This window comes from Melitaea cinxia, chromosome 10 (genome assembly GCF_905220565.1).
Source record: "Melitaea cinxia chromosome 10, ilMelCinx1.1, whole genome shotgun sequence".
Taxonomy (NCBI): Eukaryota; Metazoa; Arthropoda; class Insecta; order Lepidoptera; family Nymphalidae; genus Melitaea; species Melitaea cinxia.
This window is the reverse complement of record NC_059403.1, coordinates 3,468,565-3,482,420: the sequence shown is the minus strand read 5'-3', so window position 1 is coordinate 3,482,420 and position 13,856 is coordinate 3,468,565. Positions and strand designations below refer to the sequence as shown.

Genomic DNA, 13,856 nt, shown 5'->3' with positions numbered 1-13,856 from the left:
TTTTAATAGGTTTTTAGTAATTATAAATAACTAGGTACATACAATAAAAAAATTGCTGGACATAACTATATGGTTTTCGAATGGGGGAGGGGGGGGGGGTACCCCGGACAGTCCGGTTGCAGACCAACTAAGCTATTTCGAAGCTAAACAAAGCCAGGTTAGCTAAGGTAAGCTAAACTAAAATATGTCCCGTGCACATAAAGAACTAAAAGGAAACTCAGTCAGTGTTATGAAATTTAGTTCGACGGACGTCGCTCACCATGAATATAATCAATGAAAAAAGTTCCGATGATGAAAATGTTACACATAGAAAAAGAAGATTAATACTGATATTATTATTAAAAAAAAAAAAGACATTCCAGACCTTCGATATGTCAACAAGTTCAATCTCGGCGCACAAGTGGAAAGTTTAGAACTACAAATTTCAAAATTTCTACAAATTAGATGATGAGCATTTTCAGTTATAATATTCATAACATAATCTAATTGTACTATGTGTCCCATAGTATAGGAAATTGTTTTAGGGTTAGGCGGTAGATCGGCATACAGAACTAAGTTAGCTTCACATATTTTAGTTAGTTCACATAGCTTAGTTTGCAGTCTAAACACAAGTAAGAAAAACTGCGTAAGCTATGCGAGCTACAACTAAACTAACTTAGCTTAGCTCTTGGTCTGCAACCCGGGTTAAGCTCGCTACGTCACTGCTTAGTGGATTGTATATCTTTTTTTATTCCTGTCCTGGAATTTTATACTCTAATTGTGCGTTAATCAACGGTTAGCCGACCGCGTGCGTTCGTTCCTATATTTTAGAGTGTCGTCCATTATTCACGTGATGTTTTTCAGCAACTTTTAAATCCCCCCCTCCCCGCAACTTTTAAATCCTCCCTCCCCCTCCGGAAGGAACCTAACCCCTTTCTTTGGTGATATGTAGTGAGGTTTTAGACATGGATGTTATTCGCTAGTGACCAATTTCGAATTCTTCAAAATATACAGATCTAAAAATTAATTTAATTGCTCATCAAGTCTTGTTATTAATTTTAATAATAAAAACATAACACTTTTTTATTTTTCTAGTTATTCTTATACCTTATACAGGACCAAGTTATTGATAATCAATTAAATAAAAAAGTTAAATACGAAACAATCGTGCATGAAAAACAAAAATTTGAAAGCGGCCTTAAATTAACAATTCAATACTAATAAGTAGAAAATTAGCTGATGTAAGTGTAATATTTCACAATGTAAAAATTGAAACAATGACATCTTTTTTAAGAGCGAAAGTATTTGTGTGTTTAATTTCAACGATATTTCATCACTTCAGCCTAATACATACTCCTGGACATAGGCCTCCACAAGTTCGCGCCAAAAATGGAGTGAACTCATGTGTGTTTTCCATAGTCACCACACTGGGCAGGCGGGTTGGTGACCGCAGGGCTGGCTTTGTCGCACCGAAGACGCTGCTGCCCGTCTTCGGCCTGTGTATTTGAAAGCCAGCAGTTGGAGCAACGATATTTAAGACATACAAAATTAAACATTACAAACTACCATATTATACAAAGTTCATCACACAAAGTAACTTAATAACATGTAACAAAAAACAACAGCTATTTGACTCCTTAACAATGCACAGATCCAGAATAATTTAGCATACAAGTTATTGTTATCATACATTTTTTTGCTCTTAAATTCTTACTACATATCCATCCTTAATTGATTTATAATAAGAATACATGGCTAGTTAAACTTTTAAGCGAAAATGCACAATGTTCTATATAACACCACATTCACGTATTAATTCTTTTAGGCGCTGATGTTTCCTCACTCTCGCTGCTCTTCCTTTTCCTCTTAATGAGATGCGATATGTCTGATGGCGCTGATTTCGGTTCCAACTTATTGACACCTGCGGAGCTACTTTGACCATTCCCATTTGTCGGACACAAAGTTTCGCGAACTCTTTTTATCACCTGTAATAAATAAAATTTAATATTTTAATATAATGCGCGACATTTGGTAAGCCTATGTCCAGCAGGGGACTGCGACAATGGTTTCATCATATCTTTATCAGTTCTTATCGCAAATTTCTGTCGTTATCGGTACTATTCCAATACCGACAGAAAGATATTTTGAACAAACAAAAACAAGGATTTTTTTCTACTTTTAATACATACCTAGATTTGTTTTACTTTTGAACTTTATATAACTCCTATTCATAATACAGTCAGCGAAGAAATATTTTTCAATTGACGTCAGTGTTGATTGAATGATACAATAAGTCATATTATGAACATGAAAAATACATTTAAACAAGAAACATTTGAGATAACCAGCGGTCACCTAGTGGTCGAAATTACAACTTTTGGAGTAATCTTTGATAATGCGTATTTACTTGATTATTTTTTCGTGTACCTACGTTGTATTACTTGTCGATATAATTGAAGTCGTTTTTTCTTCGTTTGCCTGCAAACGCTTATTTATTTGTTTATTAGAAAATTAAAAATTATTTCTGATTTGCATATTGTAAGAGATGGAAAGAAAAACAATAATGAGTTTTACGCTAACGAGAGAAAAATTTCGACAGACAGCAAAGTGGGCACTGGTTAGCTCGCTTCAGCCTGTAGTATCCCACTACTGGCCATAGGCCTCTTTTCCCATGCAAGGAAGGATCGGAGCTTAATCCAACATACTGCTCCAATGCGGGTTGGCGGATATATTCCTCACTGTGAGTAACGATCGCTATCAGAGTGCCTAATGCGAGTTTTGTTTAATCCGTCTCGCAATAATGGGCGTAAACTTTAAACTTCATTTTGTATGGGAAATTCGGGATTTCAACCTAGTTCTCGGGTTTATCGCTAGATGACTCTGTATCGATTGTATCTTATACTATTCTTTATCGTCTAGGCTGCAGTTTAAATTCCCATAAAAAATAATTTTCACGTATAAACGCGTTTCTGTCATGTTTCTGTGAGTAAAACTCGCACTAGGCACTCAGATGTGCATGATAACAACCGGTACCGACGGCTTAACGTGCTCTCCGAGGCACGCTGGTAAGACAAAGATTGCACAAACACCCAGACCACGGCAAACGCTTGTATGGCCTATTACGCTGTATGGCTTATTACGCTGGTTAGCTAGTAAATTATAAAATAAACATCAATGGCCATTACAAAAAGCATTTCCACCACATGACCATTAATGGGTTGAGGGCATGTGAAATAATACAAAATTTTCATTTTCGATTATCTTTATTATCAAATCGTGTAAAGCGATACAAAAATGGCCTTGTGGTAAAAACGCTTCTTACAGATAAAACGTAATACAATAAAAATAGCTTACAAACTACGAGTATCATAACTGCTGTATTGAGATTCTAAGGCACTAATAACTAATTATTCAATACTGGTATTGGACAGTCAAAAGAAATTAATATCACGATTAAGATATTCACTTACTACAGACATTCTTTCAAACAATGTAGTCTACCAATTAAATATATAATCAAAGTGCAGTCTAAAGTATTGCCTGAAAGGAGTCTGTTGCTTTGTAATTATTTAATTCGGCTTTTAGAATTTAGGAACTAATTATCACATGTTCTAAGCGTCAGTTTATTACGTAATTAATAACTAATGGAATGGCTCCTTAATTATAACAAATGCATTAAAACAGTCAGATTTTGTCTCAAGGTTATGAATATCATTTTATAGGTAATGTAAGTGACGCAATTTTTTTCTAAAGGACACATTACCTACAAATTCTGTTTTAATAATGTTTTCAAATGGTAGCTTGGTAACAACATCTTACTTATTTTTTACAATAGAAATACTAGAAAACGCAATTTCTACTCCATATGTTGATTGTAAGTAATGATTTAATACCAAACTAAGCTATAAATTCAAGGACATCGAATTTTTTTTCTTTTATCATCATATTTCTTAACATATTTCTAGTCGCTTCTACACAATCGCACGGTCTTACCTCAGCCTTATAGTCCATCATATCTTGTATTTTCTCCTGTATTTCGGGCAAGAGCTCTTTCAATTCTTTCAGTTCTCCTTCGACAGAGTAGAACGGATCGGCGTTTGTAAATTTCTTTACAGTAGCATCTTCTGCAGCCGCACTTGGGTTCTCTAACGTCTTGATGCGCGATTCTAGAATATTTGCTGCGTTTTTGAAGTGTGTTATTGCGTCTTCAAAGTTGGACGCGAGGGAATTAGCGAGGCCTGTAAATTAATTTATTTAATAAAAAACGAGGTAACGTTTATACTTTTTTGGCTACTTAAAACAAAAGAAGACATACCGATTTGGTAGTGAGTTTCTGCTATACGTCTATCGTCGCTGCCATATAATTCCTTTTGAATTTCTAGACAGCTAACTGTAACAAAAAAAACAATCTAGATTAAGATAAAAAAAAAATATACTTTTGATTCAGCATAATCAACCTTAACGTAGCACGTAGCTAGTCGTGTGTAGTGTACAGAGTACAGTGTGCGGTGTGCGTGAGGTCGCTCACCCATGTCGAGCACGGCCTTGTCGTAGGTCTCGCTCTCGAGCGCCACCTCGCCCAGCTAGTCGTGTGTAGTGTACAGAGTACAGTGTGCGGTGTGCGTGAGGTCACTCACCCATGTCGAGCACGGCCTTGTCGTAGGTCTCGCTCTCGAGCGCCACCTCGCCCAGCTGGTCGTGTGAAATGTACAGGTAGTGTGCGGTGTGCGTGAGGTCGCTCACCCATGTCGAGCACGGCCTTGTCGTAGGTCTCGCTCTCGAGCGCCACCTCGCCCAGCTAGTCGTGTGTAGTGTACAGAGTACAGTGTGCGGTGTGCGTGAGGTCGCTCACCCATGTCGAGCACGGCCTTGTCGTAGGTCTCGCTCTCGAGCGCCACCTCGCCCAGCTAGTCGTGTGTAGTGTACAGAGTACAGTGTGCGGTGTGCGTGAGGTCGCTCACCCATGTCGAGCACGGCCTTGTCGTAGGTCTCGCTCTCGAGCGCCACCTCGCCCAGCTAGTCGTGTGTAGTGTACAGAGTACAGTGTGCGGTGTGCGTGAGGTCGCTCACCCATGTCGAGCACGGCCTTGTCGTAGGTCTCGCTCTCGAGCGCCACCTCGCCCAGCTAGTCGTGTGTAGTGTACAGAGTACAGTGTGCGGTGTGCGTGAGGTCACTCACCCATGTCGAGCACGGCCTTGTCGTAGGTCTCGCTCTCGAGCGCCACCTCGCCCAGCTGGTCGTGTGAAATGTACAGGTAGTGTGCGGTGTGCGTGAGGTCGCTCACCCATGTCGAGCACGGCCTTGTCGTAGGTCTCGCTCTCGAGCGCCACCTCGCCCAGCTAGTCGTGTGTAGTGTACAGAGTACAGTGTGCGGTGTGCGTGAGGTCGCTCACGGCCTTGTCGTAGGTCTCGCTCTCGAGCGCCACCTCGCCCAGCTAGTCGTGTGTAGTGTACAGAGTACAGTGTGCGGTGTGCGTGAGGTCGCTCACGGCCTTGTCGTAGGTCTCGCTCTCGAGCGTCACCTCGCCCAGCTAGTCGTGTGTAGTGTACAGAGTACAGTGTGCGGTGTGCGTGAGGTCGCTCACCCATGTCGAGCACGGCCTTGTCGTAGGTCTCGCTCTCGAGCGCCACCTCGCCCAGCTAGTCGTGTGTAGTGTACAGAGTACAGTGTGCGGTGTGCGTGAGGTCGCTCACCCATGTCGAGCACGGCCTTGTCGTAGGTCTCGCTCTCGAGCGCCACCTCGCCCAGCTAGTCGTGTGTAGTGTACAGAGTACAGTGTGCGGTGTGCGTGAGGTCGCTCACGGCCTTGTCGTAGGTCTCGCTCTCGAGCGTCACCTCGCCCAGCTAGTCGTGTGTAGTGTACAGAGTACAGTGTGCGGTGTGCGTGAGGTCGCTCACCCATGTCGAGCACGGCCTTGTCGTAGGTCTCGCTCTCGAGCGCCACCTCGCCCAGCTAGTCGTGTGTAGTGTACAGAGTACAGTGTGCGGTGTGCGTGAGGTCGCTCACCCATGTCGAGCACGGCCTTGTCGTAGGTCTCGCTCTCGAGCGCCACCTCGCCCAGCTAGTCGTGTGTAGTGTACAGAGTACAGTGTGCGGTGTGCGTGAGGTCGCTCACCCATGTCGAGCACGGCCTTGTCGTAGGTCTCGCTCTCGAGCGCCACCTCGCCCAGCTAGTCGTGTGTAGTGTACAGAGTACAGTGTGCGGTGTGCGTGAGGTCGCTCACCCATGTCGAGCACGGCCTTGTCGTAGGTCTCGCTCTCGAGCGCCACCTCGCCCAGCTAGTCGTGTGTAGTGTACAGAGTACAGTGTGCGGTGTGCGTGAGGTCGCTCACCCATGTCGAGCACGGCCTTGTCGTAGGTCTCGCTCTCGAGCGCCACCTCGCCCAGCTAGTCGTGTGTAGTGTACAGAGTACAGTGTGCGGTGTGCGTGAGGTCGCTCACCCATGTCGAGCACGGCCTTGTCGTAGGTCTCGCTCTCGAGCGCCACCTCGCCCAGCGCCAGATGCGCGTCCGCGAGCAGCGCGCGACCGGCATTGCCGCTGTCCGCGACTCGCTTCTCGAGGATACTGCGCGAGAGCTCTGTAAACGAGTACCTGTTGTTACATTTTCATCATATTGAGTATAGTAAGCTATCACAAACATAAAGTCGGTTAAGTGCTTTGTTACTTGGAGTGATAGAAGTTGTAATGTTTGCTTTTACCGAGTTTTGCATGATCAGTCTGGGATGTCAGTGCTTGAATTGTACCTGACTCGTCATCGTAAATCTGAGTAGGATTGTTCCTAGTTTGATAGATTTGAAATTATATTTACCTAGCATTTCCCAGGCCAGTTGCAAGTTGTCAACATCATCTTCATTCTCCAAATTTACTACAGAATCATCATTTTGATCATCATTTGACGACCCCTGAAACAATTAAAGGGACATAAATTCATTCTAGTCACTTTCATGAATTTTGATTAATTAATTTATCTAGTCATGATAATTTATAAATACATTAACTTACTGGCTTTTCATTAGATTCTTTAGCAGTACTGCTTGTTGGCTCTTCCTCCTTTGTTGTTGACTCAGCTTCATTCTTCTTAACCTCTTCATTTGCGATTTCAGCTTGTTCCTTTGATTCAACAGCATTGTCATCATTTGCGACTTCACCTTGTTCTTTTGATTCTTCGTCTCCATTTTCATTATTTTCATCTAGTAGAATAAATTTTTATGGAATGTTAGTTAAGGTCTTGCATTATAAGAAATGTAGTTGCATTAATTATTAAAGGGAATATGTCTTCTTTTGAACTTTTAACAAAAACAGTAAAATTATGTCCAAGGGACTGGATGATATTATATGGTACAAAAAAAAAAAAAAAAAAAACTGAAAATTTTAACAATTCGTTTTTTTTTTTTTGCTAAAACAATTATATGCATTACCTTTTTATATTAATATGTCTGTCAGTCAAAGAATTAAATAAAAATTGAATCAAAATATTTATTGTAAATTCATTCAAAATCTATACATTTGATTATCCAGCATCTAAAACTTGTATGTATAATAATATATTGTAGTTAATATTGTATGTTATTATATATAAATAAATATATAATTTTCCTCAATGGAGAATTTTTTGCATTTTATAGATGTAATTTTTGTTTTTTGTTTGAAATTGTGTAACTTAAAACTAGCAATTGGACTAATCAGATGTGTACGCTCTGACTAATTTAAGAATGAATATTATATCTTATCTAATTTTATAAGAAACACAGGTGGCGATTGTGGGTTCCCACAACATGGGTTAAGTGACACATTTAAGATAGATAAAAGAAAGGAATTAATAAGAACCAAGAGAATTCTATGGTAGAGTCTGCATTTGTTAAACACTCCGCAGAAGTTACCTATGGTTATTTAACTAGCTTCTTACATACATACATACATATACATATCACGTCAATGGTCAATCGTTGTTGTAACCGACAATTTTGTGTTAAACGTCGTTAAAAGCAGATGTACTTCTATAGTAGCTCATATGAATACCAAAGATATGCATATTATTGCATCACTAAGTAGTTGGTTGTTGCATGTGAAGTTGTACTAAGCGGATTACACTGTATATAATAATAAATAAGATACTCAAGTGTGAGATAATGACTCAATCATAATGAAAGTTTAAGAACTGTCAAGTTATGAAAAATGAAAGAACTGCAAATGTCACTTTTACTTTGAACTATTGAAATGCTGCCCTACCCTTATTTGTTAACATATTGTATGGACAACTACCTACAAATTTTATATATAAAAAATATATATATTTCAAATCATAAAAAAAAAAATATCGAGTTGGACATTTGTGATTGTATTTACTAGGAACAGACCATCATTATCATCATCTTCATTGTCTCCTGGGATGCCACCTCCAAGAACACCACTTTCTTCTCTCGACAGACCGAGCAAAGCTTTGCCATACCTTGAATATAACAGGATTTTTAAGTTATAAAATATATAGCACCAATTAACAGTTGTATTATTTTAGAACTCATTGTATATTTGTTTGAATATAATTTTCAGGTTTCTAAAGGAATTATGTCAAAGTTTTTAAGAAAAATCTACGATTACCTAACTACAGTACTACTAATTTCAACACTCTTTCGAACAAAATACTATATTATCAAAAGAGATTACATTGAACTTTACATAGGCAGAAAATAATATAATAGAAATTACAAATATTATGCAGGAAAATTACTAGTCAAACTGCACAATATCAATCACAGTTTATCTTCTTGTTTTAAGTTTTATAGACAATTTTAATGTTTAAAATATTGACAGACATTGATATTTTAAGACTTGTCTTTCTTTATAAAAGTCAGTCTAAAGTTTAATGAAGTTTTATAGACAATTTTAATGTTTAAAATATTGACAGACATTGATATTTTAAGACTTGTCTTTCTTTATAAAAGTCAGTCTAAAGTTTAATGAAGTTTTATAGACAATTTTAATGTTTAAAATATTGACAGACATTGTTTTAAGACTTGTCTTTCTTTATAAAAGTCAGTCTAAAGTTTAATGAAGTTTTATAGACAATTTTAATATTTAAAATATTGACAGACATTGTTTTAAGACTTGTCTTTCTTTATAAAAGTCAGTCTAAAGTTTAATGAAGTTTTATAGACAATTTTAATGTTTAAAATATTGACAGACATTGTTTTAAGACTTGTCTTTCTTTATAAAAGTCAGTCTAAAGTTTAATGAAGTTTTATAGACAATTTTAATATTTAAAATATTGACAGACATTGATGTTTTAAGACTTGTCTTTCTTTATAGTCAGTCGAAAGTTTAATGAATTTACTCATTATTATAGATCCTGAACTGAAAAATTGCATATAAAAAATCACTATTTTATAATTGTCATAATTTATACATCTTTTTTTCAGATACAATAATAACTCACCATAAATAAGCTTCAGCGCACTCATCAGCTATGTCTCCGTGAGTCTTAGCTAGCATTTCACAGGCCTTCGCCAAGGACTCTGTCGCTGCATGGTAGTCCCTCACTGCAAGATGTCGCCTCCCTAATGCTAGCAGTTCTTCGGCTGAGGATGTGGTAACTTCTGGTACATCTGCCATCTTTAAATTAAAATACAACAAATATTCCTGAAATTATTTCTTTTGAATTTTATTTCCAATGAAATTTAAAAGAAAACAGTGAAATCCCATAATTTAGTTACACCATGTTACAAAAAAAGCTGTGTTGTTTTTAAATTAATATACACTACAATAAATGAACTGATTACAGTAGAGAAATTAAAGAATGACAATTAAAATAATTTATAGGGATTATGCGGTAGGTTACTAAACAACTAAACTAAACAATTATCCCAGGCATCGTATACTATAAAACATTTATAAGGCTAGGCTTTAGATGAAGAACCGTCATTTTGAAGTTAGATAGGTTAGGGTTATAATACAACTTAAGTAAAAATAACTATAAAAAGCATCATAAATGTAAAAATAACCATATGTCAGAGGGTGCGAAGCCTACAAATCTCTGTATTATACCTTCAAAGACTTTGGTCCGATCGTCGATTTAATTCATAATTACTGATAGACTGTTTGTTTTACGTAATTCATTGAATAAAGGGATTTAAATTAAATTTATAACCACATAACAAGTTTAAAGAATGTTTAGCTTAAAAAATTTTAAGTTAAAATTGTACTTCAACAAAAGATATTTTTGCCGGCAAATTGTACTAACGGTCCTTTTGACATCCATACAAATAAATCAAACGTAGCCACGTGAGACTTGAATGATTAATTTTAAAGAGTAATAAAATTAAATTAATACAGATGGCAGGTATGTTAAATAAATATAAAAAGAATAATCATATATCAATTTCAATGGTATATATTTTGCTTGCTACTGTGGCAAAATATCAACAGATGTTTAAATTGAATTGTATGTACTTACTGTGTGAATAATTTTTTGACTAAGTTCCTTAAAGTAGCGATGTATATATTAGATAAATAACTCCTTAACAATGATGGAATCGATTAATAAGAAATATGTTACGAAGTCGTTGCAACGAGGTACAAAATGTCTCACAAATTAACAATAAATATAAAAGCGATATAAACCAAAGAGTATGATATAAACTACAAAGCGATTTGAAGTGTTGCTACTTAGGAATGACCACAGGTAATATATTTACTATAATGTATTATTTTATTTCCTCTAGACTCTATGGTTGTGAATTTATCGAGAGTTTGCATGTCCCTAATTCAGTGCCGGATTTATATTTTATATATAGGCCAGTACGTTTGGTAACATTTTGATTAATATTCTTAAAACATAAATAATAAGTCATTTAATAACATAACAATCAATTTTGTTTTACTAGAGAACGCTCAACAACTGATGCTGGTGTAGAGCTTTTTATTTCGATAGTCAACGCGTGGGAAAAATCGAGAGATGCTTGATCGAGCGATGCTTGAGGTGTATTTGGTGACTTATCCAAAGCATTTCACTATTATTTAATTTATTTTTATTTTATACTTTATTGTACACCACAAATATATTACAAACAAAGTTCTGTTAATAATTCACTAGGTATGTTCAATAATATACAGTTATCAGGAAACTCAGTCACCATGGCATTAAAATTACCACGCTAAATCTTTTGACTGCTTAACTTAATCATAAAACTCAAATGGTTGAAGTAAACGGTACCACGTAGTCCAACTGTCGTCGTCGTCAATCATAACTCAATGATGATAAATTAAACTTAGCTCAACTTCCTAAGCATAATAATATCTATGGCATTTAGCTAGGGGCAAAGCAGCTAATATTAATGTCATTTACAATCTACAGAAAAGAGCTATTCGTTACATAAATAAAAATGGGATGTAAAGAATCTCTAAGAGAGAAGTTTAAATAAATTACATTCTAATCTTTGCATCGCAGTAATATCTTTGAAAATAAAATGTACATACAGAAGCAAAGGCATTTATTTGTTAGTCGTAATAATCAACATGCCTCAAATGATATAATTAATATTCAGGAATGGCCACAAATTAACATTTCTTAAATGCCGGCTCAAAAAAAACCGTTCTTTTATAGGAATGTTTATTTTAATATGCATAATTTTACAATACAAGCTCAAGGCTGCAGTTCAATCTTTGCCTTTACTGAAGTTTAAAAAAAATGTCAAGCAAACTTATGTAGTCAAGCTTATTATATAAAGTCCCAAAATTACACAGGGTCTACTTTACTATGTAGCACAATTATCACAAATTCCAGACAAAGAGATTTTCAGAAGAAAACCTCTGTTGCTTTTTCTCAGTTATTCTCATTTGTTTTGACTTATATTGCTCATTCGCTTCAGCCTGTAATATCCCACTACTGGGCATAGGCCTCTTTCCCCATGTAGGAGAAGGATCAGAGCTTAATCCACCACGCTGCTCCAATGCAGGTTGGTGGATATATTCCCTACTATGAGTAACGATCGCTATCAGGTGTACATGATAACAACCGGGACCGACGGCTTAACATGCTCTCCGAGACACCACGGCAAAGACCTGTATGACCAATACAAATATATGTCATGTGCGGGGATCGAACCCGCAACCGCTAGCGCAACTGGTACAATCCATGGCTGTAACCGTTGCGCCAACGCGGCGTCATGTATATTGCTCATTAGGAGTCGTATTCGTGGCGACATCTATCACGCGAAATACGAATGACTACGAAACTACGTAATTATAAAAAACTGACATATGCTACATCGCGCTATCAGAGTTTTCAAAGTACTTAAGTATATATACAAGAACCCGACAACAAACGTTGGGGGCGCAGTAGCCCGCCAGACACGAAACCCGTCTGGTCGGAGGATCCTCTAGAACTACTCTTACTAAAATTACTCTTTTATTTGAAAACTAGCTGTGCCCGCGACTTCGTCCGCGTGGAATTTAACAAAAAGTTATTGTTCGGTTCGCAGAGTTATAAAATAAATATATTTTTAAAATTAAAGTAGCCTAAGTTACTCCTTCATCAGTTATCTGCCAGTAAAAGTCCCGTCAAAATCGGCCCAGCTGTTTCAGAAATTAGCCGGAACAAACAGACAGGCAGACAAAAATTGTAAAAAATCTTATTTTGGTATATGTACTGTGTATACATCCATATGAATTTAGTAAAAAGCGGTTATTTTAATATTACAAACAGACACTTCAATTTTATTTATTTGTAAAGAAAATTACTTCGATTTGTCATTCGTCACGTCAGAAATACTTCATCCTGCAACTATAGAAATTTATGATAATAGAAAAGTGATAACAAAAAAAAAAGTCTAAAAGGCTATTTATATCTTTATCTTTTAATTGAGGAACTTACCGCTAAGATAAGATTCTAGAATTTACACAAAGGCAAGTTATAAGTGTAAAATAATTTAATTGTACAAGTATCATTTACGAGTATAACGTAAGTAGTTAATAATTGTGAAAAAAGATTCTTCTCAAAAGTTTTCTTTCGTAAACTACCTTTAAAATGAAATGTTTACCAAAAAAAAAAAATAAGAAATTTAAAGGAGTGTTTTGCTGTATAAAAGAAGATACTCCAATCGAAAGTAGCCCACTTAGTTCACGAACAAGAAGTTTTTGAAAATTTGATTTTGCTCTCATGTAAAATGATGATTTTCGACTTACTACTTATTACTTGTCATAGGAGGCATAGTATTATTATTTTTCTAACAAGCATTCCGCCCCGGCTTTGCACGAAACAAACATTACAAATGATTTTTTTTTTTAATGTAATATAACCTATGTCACCTGTGAAAAGTGTAGCTTCCCAACAGTGAAAGAATTTTTCAAATCGGTTCAATAGTTTCGGAGCTTGTTCAATGCAAATTTTTTATAATATAAGTATAGAATAGATATAAACAAGATTCTTGGCAAAAGTGAAGCGACTTTCAAACTTTGTTTGTCTATTTTTTTTAACTTTTTTTTATGTCATAGGTTGGCAAATAAGCGTACGGCTCACCGGCTAAGAGATTACCGTAGCTTATAGACGCCTACAATACCAGAAGCATCGAAAGCGCGTTACCGACCCCAATCCCCTCCAGGAGCCCTGGTCGCCTTACTTACCAACAGGAACACAATACTGCTTGGAAACAGTATTATTTAGCTGTGGTCTTCTGTAAGGTCGAGGTTACTACCCCAGTCGGGCTGCTCCATATTTTGAGTAGGAAATTCCTGCTGTGCCCTACCTCAGTTATACTATTTGATTTATAATTATAAAATTTATTTCATGTTCAATTTGTTATTTAGTCTTACCTAATCTGAATGTACTCTTAGATTAGACGTGGATTGCTTACTGTAATATGCTAAAAAAACAATGA

General features: G+C 36.8%; 1 protein-coding gene across 1 annotated transcript; it reads right to left on the bottom strand.

The window, feature by feature from the left end:
• Positions 1-1,654: 1,654 nt before the first annotated feature.
• Positions 1,655-10,649, bottom strand: LOC123657349 (histone-binding protein N1/N2). The gene is made up of 9 exons (XM_045592915.1): positions 10,436-10,649; positions 9,419-9,594; positions 8,343-8,434; positions 6,988-7,175; positions 6,794-6,887; positions 6,425-6,562; positions 4,295-4,369; positions 3,973-4,217; positions 1,655-1,964 (listed from the first exon to the last, which is right to left on the bottom strand). The coding sequence occupies exons 2-9, from the start codon at positions 9,592-9,594 to the stop codon at positions 1,785-1,787; spliced, it is 1,188 nt and encodes a 395-aa protein (XP_045448871.1). The 5' UTR covers positions 10,436-10,649; the 3' UTR covers positions 1,655-1,784.
• Positions 10,650-13,856: the final 3,207 nt, after the last annotated feature.